The sequence below is a fragment of the Tamandua tetradactyla genome, chromosome 4 (genome assembly GCF_023851605.1).
Source record: "Tamandua tetradactyla isolate mTamTet1 chromosome 4, mTamTet1.pri, whole genome shotgun sequence".
In the NCBI taxonomy this organism is placed as follows: Eukaryota; Metazoa; Chordata; class Mammalia; order Pilosa; family Myrmecophagidae; genus Tamandua; species Tamandua tetradactyla.
In genome coordinates, this window is record NC_135330.1 from 53,851,364 (window position 1) to 53,869,128 (window position 17,765).

Sequence of the window (17,765 nt, forward strand, 5' to 3'; positions counted from 1 at the left end):
ATGTAATCTTACGTTGCTGTGATTTTGCTAAAGGAAAAATATAAAAGACTTAGTTACAAGTTAAAATACTTAAAAACCTAGAAAAGCAACTTTAAAAAACTATAAAAAGTAACTTAAAAAGTAACTGATAATACATACAGAGGCTCGATTTGTTATCTTCAGTAAAACAGCCAACAAACAACAAGTTTTTGTGAAAATGCTTCCACCCTTGTCTGCAACTTTGTCACCCGCCTTTTCTCGGTACATCTGCAAAAGGTCCAGTAGAGTACCTACACAATTTTCTACATCATAAACTGCTGAAGTGGTTTTCTCATACTTAAAGAGAACATAATGAAAATGAAAAGTTATGATAGATACATGCAACCTTAGAAACAGCCTAATGAAACAGAAAGCATAGGACTAAATCTCTGGCCTTTATGTAGCAATGAATTTCAGATATTTTCATTTATTCACACTATTATCACTGGATCCATTTTATATACCTATCCTCATTTTAATTTTTTTGTTACTTTCTTCTAAAACACTACATAAAATGAATTATATCTGAAAAATAGAAAACGAGCATCTTGAGTAAAAAAAACTAAACATCTTGAATAAAATAAATGAAATGAATTAAAAATAAGACAATTTTTAATTGTCTTCATTTTAAAGGGAACCTTTAATTTAAAGAGAGGTGAGAACTTCTCAGGAAAAAGATAATTTATCTTTGTGTTATATGTACTGATAAACTTAAGAATCAATATATAATTCGAGAGGAAGATGAATTTGCTGTAAATTAAAATAAATTTGATACTAAGTCTAGGATATATTTTTTTATGCCTCCATTAATTATCTAATTGTGTTATCATTGGATTCATATTGAAATTCATGTGGTAATAAGTAAAAATGATTGGCAGTGATAAAAATAACAGCAAGACAACATTAACAGCTAACACTCACACAGCATTTCTATCAAGCACTTCATGCTTATTTATTCATTTAATCCTCACAATAATATCATAAGATGGGTACCATCACTAAACTAAACCCTTTTTACAGTTGAAGAAAGAGAAACACAGAATGCGGAACTGGAAAACACTGTGTTCTGAACCACTATGTGCACTACCTCTAAACACGAAAACTGCAGATCAAGTACTCTAAATTGTGGTTGAGGAGTTGGGTACAGAAGACAAATCTGCCATCTCAATACCTCTGACTGCATGCAATATAGTTTGGTAGATTCCAGCTACCAATTAGAACCCAAGACTTTAAAATTCTAATATGTAGAGCATTACAAGGTAACTAGGTTATAACAGTACCTTTCCTTTATTATGTTTTGCCAGACAGGATTCTAATGAAGTTCTCTTTCAACACAACAAAGTGAATAAGAACACCATTTCTGGAGTCAAACAGAAATGGATCAAAATTCAGTTCTATACTTAGTAGACCTGAGTCCTTACCAAGGAACCCAACTTTCATAAATATTATTATTCCTCCTCTAAAAAATGGGAATGACAATACTACCTTACAGGATTTCTGTAAGGATTAAATTAAATAATGCAAGAAAAACACTAAATACAGCCCCCAGCACGTATGACGTACTCATAAAGGTTGGTTATCGTTACTAATACTATAAAGAGAGAAGAATTAAAATACTACAACAATTAGTGTTTCTCCCTATAGTTACGTTAATAAATAAACCTCTTTATTTCTTCTAGGACTCATGTACATACATGAATTTTTACTTTGAGATCTAAGTCTAGCAAGCATAAACTTAAAGTTTTCAAGGTCAGGATTCTTGACCAATGAACATTTCATTATTAAAATAGAAAACTACCTTAGCTACATTAAGCAAGACTTGCACAGCATATTTGATGACTTCCATACAAGGAACACTTCGATTGCAACTTCGGATCAAAACAAATATTTTAGAAATTGCTCCACTCTGGGCCATGTTCTCACAACAAAGTGGAGACAACCTAGTAACTACATCTGAAAGGGAAAAAAAACATTGATAAAATCACAGCAACAAAATGAAGTTTTAGCTAATGTTATAGTATTGTAATATTCTTTAAAGATTCAAAGGCAAAAATTAGTTGGTAATCTTATAAAGATATTGTTTAAAAAAACCACTCACACACAAAAACCTAACTGACCTAGGTGCTTTAAAGCCTCAAGAATGGCTGAAAGGTGCTTATATGTTAAAAGATAATGAAGTGCAAGGGCAGTTCTTTTGTAGAGCTTGTTTTCTTCTCGAATTTCCTTATTTACCACTTGAAGACTTAGTCGTATAGCTTTAATTTTCGTACAATCATTTTTCTTCCTCCAAGAATATCCTCTCCATAATGCCTTAAAGAGACAAAAAAGTAATTTAAGATGACATTCCATGATATTTTTTTGTATGCTGTATGGAGGGGGTCACATTTCATTCTTTTTCCATGCGAGTATCCCCTTATTGCAGCACCATTTGCTGAATTTAAGTTTGTTTGTTTGCTTGTTTGTTTGGGAAGTACATGGGCCAGGAATTGAACCTGGATCTCCCACACGGCAGGCAAGAATTCTACCACTGAACTACCCTTGCACCCACTTCAGTGATGTTTTGAACTTATATCTACATATATTTCAGCAATGCAAATATTTTCAGCAAATTTACATGATGTGAACAGATACATTTCACCTAAAACCCCAATTTAGGTTCTAACAAGTAGCAAAATCAAGTTTTCTAAAAAGAAATACATATATTTCTGCTCATAAATTGAGGCATCACTCAGTACTCAAAGATGTCTAAATTTATTTAAAAAGCTAAAACACTTTTTCATCTCTCAATCATGAACATCCTTTCCAGAATCTGAAAATAAAAGGATTAGTAATAAAATTATGGTAGCGTAGTATCTATCATTTTTTTTACTGGATAATCGCTTAGCTTCTTAAAATGTGACTGTGTTTTTAAAACGTCAGGTGTCGTGTACATGAATTACAAGTCTAAGTGTGCAACTAAAACTATACAATATTCAGATACCTGAATTTTAATAATTCCACTGTTAAATTTTTCCTGTTTTTTATGAAAGAGAAAACGGCGTACTGCTTTCTGTATTACTGATGCTGCTCTATTTTCTTGGCTCAGCTGTTCCTGAAGCAAATGCTGAATTTTTCTGATGCTCTGATATTTCTCAATAAGCTTCTTTTGTTTTAATCTTTCTCGAAACCACCTCTGTTTAAAGCATATGAAGATTTTTAAAATTTTTACTTCAGTATTTTTCATTTACAAGAAAAAGAAAAAGTAAATACACACATACACAGACAAAAGAAACAGAACATTATATTGAAATACCTTTCAACCCTCCCCATTGGTATTGCTTCCCCATTCCACTTGATGAAAACCCTTCTGTCTATGTTGGGTGTGTTCATGTTCATGTTTAACCCTGTATAATACTGCATTCATTTTACAATTTACTGTCAAAATGTATTATTCTGTAATTTGCCTTTTCTGTCAAAATTTTATATGTGTATGTATATTAATACATACATAAAACAGGATTCTTATCGAGAATATATTAAGAACTCTTAAAAATCAATAAGAAAAAGGAAATACAATGGAAAAAAGAATATGAAAAAATATATATACAAATACAGAAGAGGAACTCGATAACCAATACATATAAAAAAAAAAAATTTAGAGTCTCTAGTAATCAAGGTAATCCAAAACTAAAACGTGATACCATTTCCCATTCATGAGAGTGGCAGAAATTAGAAAGTGTTCTGATGCCACATGTTGGCAAGGATGTGGAGAAACAGGTATACTCAGACTTGACTGATAGTAATGTAAAGGAGCACAAATACTTTAAATAACAATTTTCAGTTTTATTTCTGAGCCATAAAACATCAAAGTATCCTAACCCTACCAGGTATATGACAAAAAGCTAAAGATAATACGACCTTAGCATAAGCTGTATGTAAATTGCTTATTAAATCTCAAAACAAACAAACAAAAAACAGAAAAAACTGTATCATATAGTTTTACCGCAAAGGAGATTCTAACCTGAATACAGATGACTGAATTGATCTGCTCGTTAGCATTCTTCACAGCCATGTGAAGTTTATATGCTCTTTGAATTCTAAGAGCAGACAGGTGATAGTATGCAGCTGCTGTGAAGCAAAGAAGCCGAATTTTGGTTCTCTGCTCTAAAATCTAATGGAAAAAAAAAGCATTAATAATCATATATCTGAGCCTAAGACTATCAATGTTTATTTTTGTTTAGCCTCAGTAGCAAATTATATAAACAATAATACTAAATTGACTTTTAATTATTAAAATCATTTACATTGTAATTCAAAGTGATTATAATCTTTTCCTATATGATATTTCTAGTAACTCAAGGATTAGAAACCAAAATTATATTCTGGATATTTTAATTAAGAATAAAAGCATTTCCTTTAATTAGATTACTTAATAACTGCTAGTTAAGGCTTTACAAATTATTATACTGAGAGAAGTATATCAATATTATACTAAAAAAGTTTATCTTTCTAATTAGTACTGTTGGTGATGGTGATACAAGATTATTTGTATTTGTACTCTAGCCTTCAGACTTCCAAGTTCTATTTAGTGAAGAAAATATGAAGTTTTTTTTTTTTTTAAACATTCATATCTATTTTATCTTTGCCAATGTTTTCTCTGTATGTTGGATGCTAGACATCTTCATGATCTCCCAAAGGAAGGTTTTTCCTTGCCAAAGATGCAGAAGTTATCACAGGAACAGTATGTACAACACCTTAAAGCTGTATAATGGTAACAAAAAAACTACTTGACTAAATATTGATCTTCTTCATATATGAAGCCCCCTTTCCTCATACTCTTTCCATTTTAATTCCAAGATTTATTACCTAAGAGAAATTTTACGTTGTGTTTGTGGCCGTGAGCATCCATGGGAAATAGCAGGCTCACAGAACAAAAATCTGTGGCAATCAATGCTCTACAGCTCTGGAAAACTGAATAAATTCATGTTAATTGGTTATATTAGTTTTGAAATTATTCCCCAAATCCAAAATTTCTTAACATATTTAACAACGAGTTTCATTTTATAAGACTGTGATATTCTTTGTAAAAATACTTACTCTTTTTCTTACTAACCAACCACGTACATGTGCTTGCAGAACAGCTATAGATTTTTTAAATTCAATATACTTTATCCTTGCACACCTCCCGGCCTTCCTGGCTCGTATATATCTTTGTATGATCAAAGCAGCAGATTTCTGCCGAAGAAAGATCTGCCTTTCTTTATAAGCTCTAAAATTTGCTTGGATCAAACAAGCAGCTTGATGTCTCTACAAGGGAAAATTTGTGATAACATTAGGAAATAGAAATAAGATTTTCAACCCACTGGAAGGCCTTAAATTTCTCATTGTGAAAAGAAATGGTATAAATATGAACAGAAAAAAACACTTTTAAATTTATAGCTTAAGATGTCATATTTCAAAAATATGAAAATGAGTTTATTTCTAAACTCATACAGGTCTACAAATAAAGATGAAATTTTCACAAAGGTGCAAGTCAAGGTGAATAGATACCCTATTTCCTTCTCATTCTCTTGCTACTTTTCCAAGTGAGGTGGAAAGAACTAACATTACTACAGGGAAAATACATTTAAGAAAAATGTTAGTGACAGGAGGTGTGATGGGGGCTCAGTGGCAGAATTCTCGCCTGCCACCAGGAGCCCAGATTCGACTCCTGGAGACTGCACATGCCAAAAAAAAAAAAAAAAAAAAAAGCTATGAGGGAAGCTTTGAGAACCATACCTACCACACACTTTAGATTCCTAAAATTATGTAACATCCTGATTTTAGATATTGCTAGAACAACAAATTCTAGCAAATATAAAAAAGGATATAAATTACAATGGGAACTAAATTTATTTTACAACACAGCCTGTAACTAGTTGAGCGACCTTGGACAAGCCGCTTTACCTCACTGGACCTCAGTATCATTACCTGTAAAATGGATATGTTAATAGTAACTATTCCATCAGGCTGCTATAAGGATCATTTTGTAAATATAAAGGAGCTTAACCAATGTCTGGTATGTAATAAGGGTCAGTAGTAGCAGTGATAGTGTTAACGGTTCCACGGCCATGGTGAATATTACATGAATATGCAAATTTTTAATTTTTATAACTATAAGAAGCCATCGGTAGTATATATATTCTATAACTTTGATATTAATTACTTAAAAACAGATCACCACTCCCAGGGGTATAAATCTCCCTGGCAATGTGCGACAGAATTCCTGGGATGAGCTGGGACCCAGCATCATGGGACTGAGAAAGCCTTCTTGACTAAAATGGGAAAGAGAGAAATGAGACAAAATAAAATTTCAGTGGCTCACTTCAGAGTCGAGAGGTTATCCTGGAGGTTATTCTTATGTATTATATAGATATCCTGTTAAGTTTACAGTATATTGGAGTGGCTGGAAGGAAGTACCTGAAAAAATTGAGCTGTGTCCCAGTAGCCTTGATTCTTACAGACATTGTACAAGATAGCCTTTACAATGTGACTGTATGATTAGGAAAACCTTATGTCTGATGCTCCTTTTATCCGGGTTATGAACAGAGGAATGAAAAAAAATATGGATAAAAAATTTAAAAATAGGGGGAATTAGGGGTAAAATAACTCAGGTAGATGGAAATACTAGTGGTTAATGAGGGGTAAGGTGCATGGGATGCATGAGTTTTTTCTTTTTTCTTTTTATTTCTTTTTCTGGAGTGTTGCAAATGTTCTAGAAATGATCATGTCAATGAATGTACAACAATGTGATGATATTGTGAGCCACTGATTGATACCATGTATGGACTGTATGTGCGTGAAGAATTGTCAATAAAAATATTGAAACAGCTCAAAACAAAAAAACAGATCACCAGCTATGGCTCAAAGTGCATGTTATTGAGTATTTGATTTACAGTAGGCAAAATATGCTACATCTATTATGGCTTTCTCCAAGTAAACCGCTTATTTCACAGTTCACTTCAAACTTGGATTTAAGAATATTTTATAAATACATATATATGCATAAAAATACTACCAAATAGTATCTATTATGAATGAATATAATTTTTAATTGATTGTAATTGATGTGTGAAAAACAAATGTATAGATCTTATAAACATTCTTTTATTTTCTGTTTCCTTAAGTAGTTCTTTGTAAAATGAGGTGAATTTATTTACACCTACTTTTATCATTAAGAAGGGCTCACAAGCTGTTCTTGCAGAAAGTGTAGCTCTCCATTTTCTCTGAATGATAATTGCTGATGCTCTCACATTCAAAAACCTATAAAGTAGTTATTGGAAAGCAATTTCAATCTTCAATCTATTCAATAAATATTTATTGCCTCCCCCCATGAAATATGAGAGGAGAAATAAAATATAAAAAGTTGAAAAACAAAAGCAATGAGAATAAAAGTAGAAAATAAAAGTATAATTTAAATTCAAGTTCTAGCAATCAGAATTTTATACAGACACACACACACGCAAGTGAGACAATAAAGAAAGTTGCGCAATTATCATGACCATACACCAGCAGTGGGTGAGAAATGTTATCAGTAGACATGAAAAGTCTAGCATGAAGAAGAATTCTAAATGGGGAAGAAGTAGAATTATCCAGATCTAGACAAAGTCTTGATAAAAGGGTGGTAATAGAAATAATGGTGAAATATAAAACCTGAGTCATTAGTGGGTCTAAGCAGACAAAGGTATTCAAGAAAAGGATCAGCATTAGGGAAATGAAAAAGGGACATTCATTTGAAAGGAAAGATAGCTCCATCATCAGAATATCTTAATGAAAATATTCTGTACAGACAATTGGAGAAAAGTTAAAAATGTGAGGCCCAGAGATTAAACTTTATGGGTTGTCACAGTGGTAAAAGATAACACTTAAGAATAAACAGGCTCTCTGATCTGTTCTTGATAATGTGGAAAAGGTAGAGATTAACTTATCTTGTTCCATTTTTCTAAGAAAATAAGACTGAATTGTCAAAGAGAAAAAGTCAATCCCTGAATCTATAGAACTGATTTTGAAACTCTTCTAAAACTAATCTGCTATATCTCTTAAAACAATATTTAGAACCATAACTGACCCAACAATTCATCAATTCTGTACTCTGAATTGATGAATTGAAAAATTTATACTCTGAAATAAAAAGGTCATTTGGTAACAGCTTCTGAAAATATGTGTAAAAGAAAACTAGAAATTGGGAGATAAAATTAGCAGATAGGTTAGCAATTAGGGTCTTAGTCATTATGGATAAAACGTATGGGGAATAATACAAAGTCAAAAGGAAAAAATGAAAAAGAAACCTTGCCAGTAGTAGAGTCAACAAATAATGTGGACCAATGAACTAATAAGGAAACCAAGATATACTATATTATTACATTCTCCTTCTACCTGTCCATCATTACTCATTCCTATGAGCCTGAATTAATCATTTTTACTAAACGATATCATTAAGGCTATGCTTTATCTCAAAAATAAGGCAGTACAGGAGATATACTGTTTCATTTAACAGAGAAAACACCAACAAAACCATCATACAAATTAAACAATTTTTTTTAAATACAAGCATTATTTTATAGGAAGATTCAGCTACTACATACACATACACTCACACACTTACATGTAGCTATAATACATTACCGTGTTCTCTCCAGTTTGGTATAGAAGTAACCTTGAACGATTTTAACAGCTTTTAATACGCCTAGATATTCTTTACGTGTTCTGCAACCCCTATACCAGGCTTGAATCTTGCAGGCTGCTTTCACTTTATACAAATACTTCCTGGCTTTATATCTCTTCCACACAGACTATTAAACACATAAATAAAACAAATATGCAGTGAGTGCTCTATTTTTCTATAAATCGGAAGAATTTGTGTTAAAGAAAGTTACACAAGATTAATACACAGAAAAATCTACTGCAGAAATATAGCCATGTCATAACTATTTTATTAGGCTCATTTGTTCCTGACTAGAGAGCCCTTTGAGTTATACAATAATTATACAATAATTAACAGTGGTGCTCACTCAGTGAACGGCTACCATGTGCTTTATCACACACACCTTGTAGTTGGCTGTCAGTCCAGCCTAACATAACACTAACCAATGTTTAAAAATCGTAAGATAGACACAATGTCTAGAAAGCCAAATATGTGCAATGTCTTTCCCAACCCAAATCTGCAGAAGAACAGAAAGTGAATGCACAGGCCCACTCCACTTATTGGAAAAGCCCTCTCACCCTACATACTTAGGGGATCTGGTGCCCTGTGTGCTACAGAATCCTGAGAGCTCTTATCTATCACAGGAGCATCAGAGCTTCCGATTTGGACAACCTCTGGGCTGGCTAAAAGTTTAAATGACAGCCATTACCTATTGAGTGCTTAGCACTGTACCAAGCACTTTTAAACCTAACAATAATATAGAAGCTAATATCTCTAATTTAGAGATGAGGAAACCAAAGCCCAGAAAGAATACACAACTTGTAATGTCACTCAGGAATATGTGGAAGAATTATTTTATTTAATCCTTACAGCTATTGTGTGAAATTAGGATCTCTATTTAACAAAAAAGGAACTGAGGTTAGGAAAGAAGAGACTAGTTACCAAGTGGTAAGTAATAGAGTCAAGATGTGATTCTAAGTCTAATTAACTCCAAAAGCTCTCCCACAAATAAATGCCATTGTTAAATCTTATATGAGGTTTAGATTCTAAATCCAGTTAATAAGGCAAGGATTATTACATGGTCAAACTTACTCGGAATTACCTTAACTCCCTTAAAGTATATTATAATCAGTTGTTATATAAGCAAGACTAAATAACAACATTCATGTATAAATGTATTTGGTAATGAACAGTATATACCAATGGTTTCCAAACCTGCCTGCCCATCAGAATCACCTGATGTCATGGTCAGCTTCATGTGTCAACGTGGCCAAGTGGTGGTACCTGTTTGTCTGGTTGGGCAAGTGCTGGCCTGTCTGTTGCAATGAGGACATTTCATGGAATTAGATCATGATCATGTCAGCTGCATCCACAGCTGATTCCATGTGTAATCAGCCAAGGGGAGTGTCTTCTGCAATGAGTGATGCTCAATCGAATCACTGGAAGAGACAGGCTCTCTTCCTGCTTCAGCCAGTGAGCCTCTCCTGTGGAGTTCATCCAGATCCTCCATCGGAATCACTGGCTTCACAGCCTGCCCTGCGGATTTTGGACTTTGTGTTTCCACGGTCATGTGAGACACTAATAAATTTTATATTTGCGAGTGTTCCCTGTTGATTCTGTTTCTCTAGAGAACCCTAACTAATACATCTGGAGAGCCTTTAAAAATCCCAGGCCTAGGCTGCTCCCCATACCAATTAAATCAGAATACCTATGGGTAGGAGCAAGGTGATTCCAATCTGCAGGCAAAGCTTAAGGCCACTGATATATGCTAAAAAAAGAAAAAAATGAACTTTTCTAAAATTATTATTTTGGCTTTTCTGCCATTTATAGCAAAATACAGCTGTAACTAACACATCCAATGAACACTTCTCAGCCCTTAGCTTCTGGGCAACATATGGAAGTTAAGCAATCCTTTCCTCCTTCAATCCTTGGTTTCTGAATATCATAATCTTAGTTTCCTTTCCCTCCTAAGAGTGTTGGCTGGTTTTCCCCTCAAAATGTTCTAAAATTTTGATGTTCTTCAGGATTCAAAGTCCTAGGCCCTCTTCTTATATCCATTCTATGAATTCTTCCCAGATGATTCCATCACTTCCATGACTTCAATTACCATATCGAATCATATTTAAGCCAAATCTGAAGCACATACTACTCCCCTGAACTCCAGACAAACATAGCCAACTGCCTACTAGACATCTCAACCTGCTAGGTATATCAGACTACATGTGCCTCAAACTGAACCCATCATCAGTCTCCAAACCCCATTCCTGCCTTTGTTCCCTATATTAATGAATGGCACCATCTATCTAGTGTTACTTAAGCCATAAACATGGTTTGATTCCTTGCCAACTCTACCCTTGAATCAACCTAATTCTTATGACCCCATTGAAACTAATTAATGCCAAGTCTCCTAATTGGTCTCCCTGCTGCTAGTCTTGCTCCCCTTTCAGTCCATTTTCTACATTCCTGCCAGGGTAATTTTTAAAAAATAAAAATATTATTCAGGCCTTCTCCTGCTTAAACTTCTTTAGAGTTTTACGTAGACTGGAGGATAAAGACTAAACTCTTCTCTCTGTCTTACAAAATTATCGACAATCCTACTCTTTCTACCACCAACCTAATCTTAAATCACTCTTTTTATTGTACTATACTCTTTGTTGGACTTTGCTACATTATCTCCTGTGACTGGAATATCTGACCCATACATTTTAACTGGCTAATTATTTTATCCTTCAGCTACCTGCTCTGGGAAGTCTTCTCTCACCAGTGAGACTAGCTTAGAGTTCCCTTCTCTGGTTCCAGTAAAACATTCTTCTCATATTGTTAAAATTACTCTTCTTTGCTCAACTAAGTTTGTTGAGGAAAGCAACTAAATATAGCTTAGTCACAATGCCAGAACTTATTGTGGAATGAAGACATTATTTCTAAGCTTAATAGCAACCTGGCACCATATTATACCCAGGTTTAAAGCCCAGGTTATTTCAAGTAGAATAAAACAGATGAAGTACCCAACTCTCTTATTTATCCCACACTTCAAAATCAAAATAACATCCTACAGTGCTCACACATTACACATTTGGAAAACAGATCAAACAAAATAATATAAAAGGGTCTTAGACCTAAAGTTCTAAACACTCTGAATAAAGTAAATCAACTTAGCTTAAATAGCTCTGCTTAATAGATTGGTGAGGAGTAAAGTTATGTTATTTGGCCCAAATTATGCCAAATAGCACTTTACCTTAAAATTTCCACTAAGAGAAATAATCCTGCCAAATGGAGCCCTCCCAAACTACATTCTCAAAACTGGTCCAGCAGTGTAAAACTAAACCCTACTAAAATGTACCAACCAAGCATAGGAAAACCATAGCGAAAATCCCAGTTGTGTTGTCTTGGCTTAATTATTATTAGCAGTACACTCTTCCCAGTCCCCAAAATGCCCTACATTGGAAGATAATGGCCACCTCAAGTAAATACTTTATTTATGAACTGCTGAGGCTGATTTTATAAATTCTCATAAATACTGGTCAAAATAAAAAAATTAAGTCTTATTTTTTAATTAAGTATGTAAATACCTGGATTTTTAAGGTGCTTTCTTTAATTTTCTGAAATTTCTGTTTCTGTTGAAATCCTTTTATCCTAGCTTGAATAATGATAACATTTCTCCTGATTTGTAAATAATTTTGTCTTTGGTGTTTTGCAGACAGAAATGCTCTATAGTGATTTTGTAAAACCACTGTTGCTTTCCTATACAATAAAAACTGTTTTCTGGTATGCCATACCCTGAAGTACTGCTGTAAAGTGACAGCAGCTCTTCTTTGCTGAATAAATCTTCTTCGACACACAGCCATCTGCAGGTAGGACTGAATTTGCAGGGCGGCACACTTCCGCATTTCCAGTTTTCTTGTGACCATTTCACGAAAAGCTCTTTGAATTATCATTGCAGCCTTTCTTTGAGAATGATACTCTTCTGTTTTTTGTGAACAAGCAAGCAGAGTTTTATACCCCTTTTGAATTATGACACTTTGAACAGCTTTATGTTGAGTTTTAGTTCTGTAACAGAAGAATGCAGGTTGGTTAACAGTTGCCATCTTTTTCTCAGATGTGCTTTTCAATTTCTGTCTAACCTTCATTCCTTTAAAAGCAGCCTGAACAGACTGTACCGATATCTGCACTGCTAAAAATTTATTTCTTTCCATTTGTTTTCTGACATAAGACCTGTAATAATTCTGTATAACAACAATTGCAGTTTTCTTTGCTTGATAAACAACTTTGGCTCTGTGCATTCGGTAGAATGATTGAATTAGTGTGGCAGCCAGGTGCATACATCGGATATCCCTTCGTACCTTAAAGCCTCTGTAAAAAGACTGTATACAAATAACTGCTCGGGTATGGACTCTCCTTGCAGCAAGTGCTTTGTATCTTCTTTGGACAAAAATCACTGTTGCTCTAAGGTGGAGATAATGCCTCCTTACTTTAAAAGTTTTAAAATGCTTCTGAATAATAATGGCAGCCTGATGTTTTTTCTGAATTTGTTTCTTACCCTGAAAATCTGCCAGAATACAAGTTGCTGCCTTTTTGGGTAGATAATGCTGAAGGACTTTTTGGTTATTTTTATTTGCTCTATATTTTTCTTGTATTACTTTTGTAGCCCACTGGACCTTTTGGTAGAAATAATACTGCCGATACATTCTATATGTGCTTTGTATCAGAATAGCAGCTCTATGTTTTTTCCTTAAAAGCTGTCTTGCTTTCATTCCTTTATATGCAGCCTGAATGACTACAGCAGAATGCCGTTGTCTGATATAATTTTCTCTTTGCAACTTTGTAGCTCGATATGCTCGGTAATATTGCTGAATTAGAATTGAGGCATTTCTCTGAGTCTGGAATGTAACATGTATTCTGTGCATTCGGAAAGTAGCCTGAATAAGAACTGCAGCCCTGTGCATCTCTTGCAACTTTTTCTTTACTATCAATCTTCTGCACAAAGACTGGATCTTAATAACTGCTTTTTGTAATTGTAAGAACTGTAAGCGATGCCTTGCACAAATATTTGCACGATATCTTCTCTGAACCCAAACAGCAGTTTTCTTGAGAGAGAGGAATCTTCTTCTCATCATTAAAGTTCTAAATCTCCTCTGAATAAGCGTTGCAGCTAAATGCTTGACTTTCAAATTTCTTCTAGTTTTCATCCCCCTAAAAACAGCCTGAGTGTATATTACAGAATGCCTCAATTCGTTATATTTTTGAAATTGTATGTTTCGTTCCTTCATAGCACGGTATCTTTGCTGTATTATTTTTGTCACCTTCTTTAGCTTATTAAAATGTATTTGCTGTCTGTATCTTCTATAGTATGACTGAATGAGTGTGGCTGCGATCTGCATCTTTTTTAGAGTCTGTCTAACCCTTACTCCTCTAAAATTTGCCTGAAGAATACAAACAGCTTTCAAAACTGTCAAGTACTTTGCACGCTGAATTTTACCCTGACGATATGCTCTATACCTTACTTGAATTAGAATAACTGCTGTTCTCATTGTATGGTATCTCATTTTTGAATGATGCATTTTAAACATGGCTTTAATAAAAGTGGCTGCCATGTGCATGTGTTGAATATGCCTTCTTACTCTTAAACCTCTATAAATGGCTTGGATTTTAATTGCTGCTGCCTTTAAATTAAGATATTTCTTACGCTGACGGTTTGCAATTTTAGTATCTCGATACCATCTTTGAATTGTAATAGCGGAAGCTCTATAGGTTGCATATTTCTTTTTAGTTTTGTAAGTTTTATATTTAGACTGTATAGTAACTGCTGCTTTGTTGCAGTCTTTTATTTTTTTTCTCACTCTAACACCTCGATACACTGATTGCAAAATCACTATAGCTGCTTTAGTTCTCAAATACAAATGATGTTGTTTCTTTCCAATACTGTAAGCCCTATAATACATTTGAATTACAAGAGTAGCTTTTTTCATGACTTTCCACTTCTTTTGCTGCACATACATTCTGTAATAGGACTGTATGATGATAGCACATTTGTGTTGTCTTTGAATATGTCTTCTCATTGTTTTTCTCTTCCATGCAGCTTGAAGCATCAGTGCTGCATGACGGAGTTTGATATACTTCATACGTTGCTTCTGTCCTATAGCCCGTGCTCTCAGATGTTTCTGGATGACTAATGCTGCTGTTTTTAACAATCTAAACTGTTTCTTGGCCTTGGCCATTCTAAAAGCAGACTGAATCTTAATTGCAGCTTTATGTTCCCTTCTGTTCTGCTTCCGAACTTTCCAGCCACGATAAATAGATTGGAGAGAAATGACAGCTGTCCTTGTCTTTAAAAAACGTGTTCTTATATCATGAACAGTCTTGTATGCCTTGTACCACCTCTGAATCTTGATTGTAGCCTGAAGCACAGATTGATATTTCATCCTTTTACTATACCCTCTAAAAGCAGTTTGAATTTTAAGAGCAGCTGTAGACTGCTGTCTGATTAGGTGGCGTACTTTATAACCTCTGTAAACTGCTTGTAAGCAGGTAGCTGCTCTACTGACTTGTAAGCTCTTTCTCTGATTGACTTGTGCTTTGTATACACGATAGTATTTCTGAATGACAATAGCTGCTTTAACAATTTTCAGATAGTGCTGCCTCATCTTTCTCATTCTGAAATAAGACTGTAAGGAAATAGCAGCTTTTCTTTGCAGCCTCATCTGTTTTCGGACCAGGTACCCTCTAACAAAAGCTTGCAGTTTGATACACGATGTCTGCACCTGCCTATATTCTTCTCTCTTTAGTGCAGCCGTTTTTCTGGATCGATACCATCGCTGGATGCACACAGTAGCTTCTCTTAAATGTAGGTATTGTTTACGTGTTTGTTTCATTTTGACAATTGATTGTAGTTTTATTGTAGCATTTTTTAGGCTCAGAAATGTTTTATGGGAAGTGTAAGCACGATAATATGACTGAATCTTTATAACAGATGTTAGAATGTGAATAAATTCTTTCCTAGCTTGCATCCCTCGATATGCAGACTGAAGAATAATCGCCGCACAACGTGTTTTTTGATAAGATGTGAAAACTTTCCTGGCTGAAATATAAGCTCGGAAATGAGTCTGAATTATAAGGGCAGCTTTCTTCATCTTCTCATATTTCTGTAATTGTTGATGTTTTCTTACATGTGCCTGCAATTTGATAACAATCCTCTTAAGGTTTAAAAACTGAACTCTTTCTTTTCTCATTCTCCAATATGATTGGAAAACACAAGCAGCTCTAATTTGTCTGTGTAATGTACGAGTTTTCATCCTCCTGAAAGCAGTCTGCAATTGAATGGCTGCAGCCCGTTTCTGCAAATACTGGGTATGCTCAGTCTTTCCTTTCAGATATGCTCTGTAGTATTTCTGGATTTTCAGTATAGACTCTCTTTTTCTTCTATATAACATTTGAGTTTGAAAGCATCTAAATCTTCTCTGAATGATGAGAACACAAGATTTAATATAAATATATTTCTGCAATTCTTTGTTCATTCTATACCACGACTGTATGACGATAGCAGATTTTTCTTCTTTAGCTAGTTTTCTGGCACGCCATGCTCTAAAAGCTTTTTGCAATATTATCGTAGCTTTTATTTGTAATTGCATTTTACGCCACTTCCATCTCCTGAACGTTGACTGGATAATAATGGTTGATGATTTTAGCATTTTATATCTTTGTTGATCTTGTTTCCTCCTTAAATAAGCACGCCAATGCCTCTGAATTGTAACTGTAGCCCACAAATATTGTTTATAAGAAGAAACTGCAATTATCATCCTTATTCTAGATTGCAAGATGATTGAATAATGTTTCAATTTCAGAAATCTTTTTCTAGTGGAATATCTTCTCCAATATCCCTGAGAAAGGTAAGAAAGGACACAAAATAAAATAAATGTAGCTTTCTATAATTAGCACCATTAAAATACATTTTTTATAACATTCTGCTTAAAATTAAACACAAGTTAAAAACCCAATGTATTTTTGCAAAATTTTTACAATCCCAATTATATTTATTTGCATTCTAAGTAATCTGTTACATATTCATCTCTGGCCCTTATTTTCCCCTTAATTTAAGGTTGCTATACTATTTTATAGTGATTAGAACCCATTTATGTGAGTGATTTTATAGCATTACATTGTAGGCCTGATAAAATAGAGATTTGAAAAATAAATGGGCCTTCCCCTTTATGTGGGACATGACATCAGGGGTGAAAGTCTCCTGGTGACTTGGAAGAGGACTCCCAGGGATGATCCAAACCTAGCACCATGGAATCAACAATTACATTCTGACCAAATGGGGTAAACAAGTGTAATTAATAAAGTATCAGTGGCAGAGAGAGTTCAAGTAGTCTAGAGGCTACTCTGGAAGTAGACTTAGGTACCTATCATAACATGCCAATTCCCAACCAGGACCCTTTCGGCCAATCCTAAAGAACACAACACGTAGGGCAATTTATAGGTTCCACAAGGGACTAGAGTAACTTGCCAGAAACCTACAACCTCCATATGGGTCCCTGGTTCAGATAAATCCTGAAACCTAGCCCCATCTCTACAGAACATCAGATAGTTCCATCTCCTGACCCCACATTAGTGACAGATGCTTTCAATATCAAAAATTTGGAATTGCCATAGCCCAAACAACCCTGTTCTAGTTTGCTAGCTGCCGGAATGCACCACACCAGAAACAGATTGGCTTTTAATAAAAGGTGATTTATGTTGTTAGTTCTTCAGAGGAAAGGCAGCTAACTTTCCACTGAGGTTCTTTCTTACGTGGGAAGGCACAGGATAGTCTCTGCTGGCCTTCTCTCCAGGCCCCTGGGTTCCAACAACTTTCCCGGGGGTGACTTCTCTCTGTATCTCCAAAGGCCTGGGCTGAGCTACGAGTGCTGAGATGAGGAATGCTGAGCTGCTTGGGCTGTGCTACGTTGTGCTCTCTCATTTAAGCACCAGCCAATTAAGTCAAACGTTATTCATTGCAGCAGGCACGCCTCCTAACCGACTGCAGTTATAATGAGCAACAGATGAGGTTCACATACCATTGACTCATGTCCACAGCAACAAAACAAGG

General features: G+C 34.6%; 1 protein-coding gene across 6 annotated transcripts in view; it reads right to left on the minus strand.

Moving 5' to 3' along the window:
* The window catches only part of ASPM (assembly factor for spindle microtubules), a 69,296-nt gene that overhangs the window by 9,717 nt on the left and 41,814 nt on the right, over window positions 1–17,765 (minus strand). For 3 of the 6 annotated variants that reach the window (XM_077157311.1, XM_077157309.1, XM_077157312.1), the window contains 9 exons: window positions 12,250–16,554; window positions 8,662–8,828; window positions 7,203–7,299; window positions 5,095–5,304; window positions 4,019–4,168; window positions 2,999–3,190; window positions 2,136–2,328; window positions 1,817–1,971; window positions 139–315 (listed from right to left, as the gene is read on the minus strand). In XM_077157311.1, coding sequence (XP_077013426.1) covers window positions 139–315; window positions 1,817–1,971; window positions 2,136–2,328; window positions 2,999–3,190; window positions 4,019–4,168; window positions 5,095–5,304; window positions 7,203–7,299; window positions 8,662–8,828; window positions 12,250–16,554 — 5,646 coding nt within the window. Of the gene's footprint in view, window positions 1–138; window positions 316–1,816; window positions 1,972–2,135; window positions 2,329–2,998; window positions 3,191–4,018; window positions 4,169–5,094; window positions 5,305–7,202; window positions 7,300–8,661; window positions 8,829–12,249; window positions 16,555–17,765 lie in introns of those variants that run through there. The other 3 variants (XM_077157310.1, XM_077157314.1, XM_077157313.1) reach the window with 3 other exon arrangements.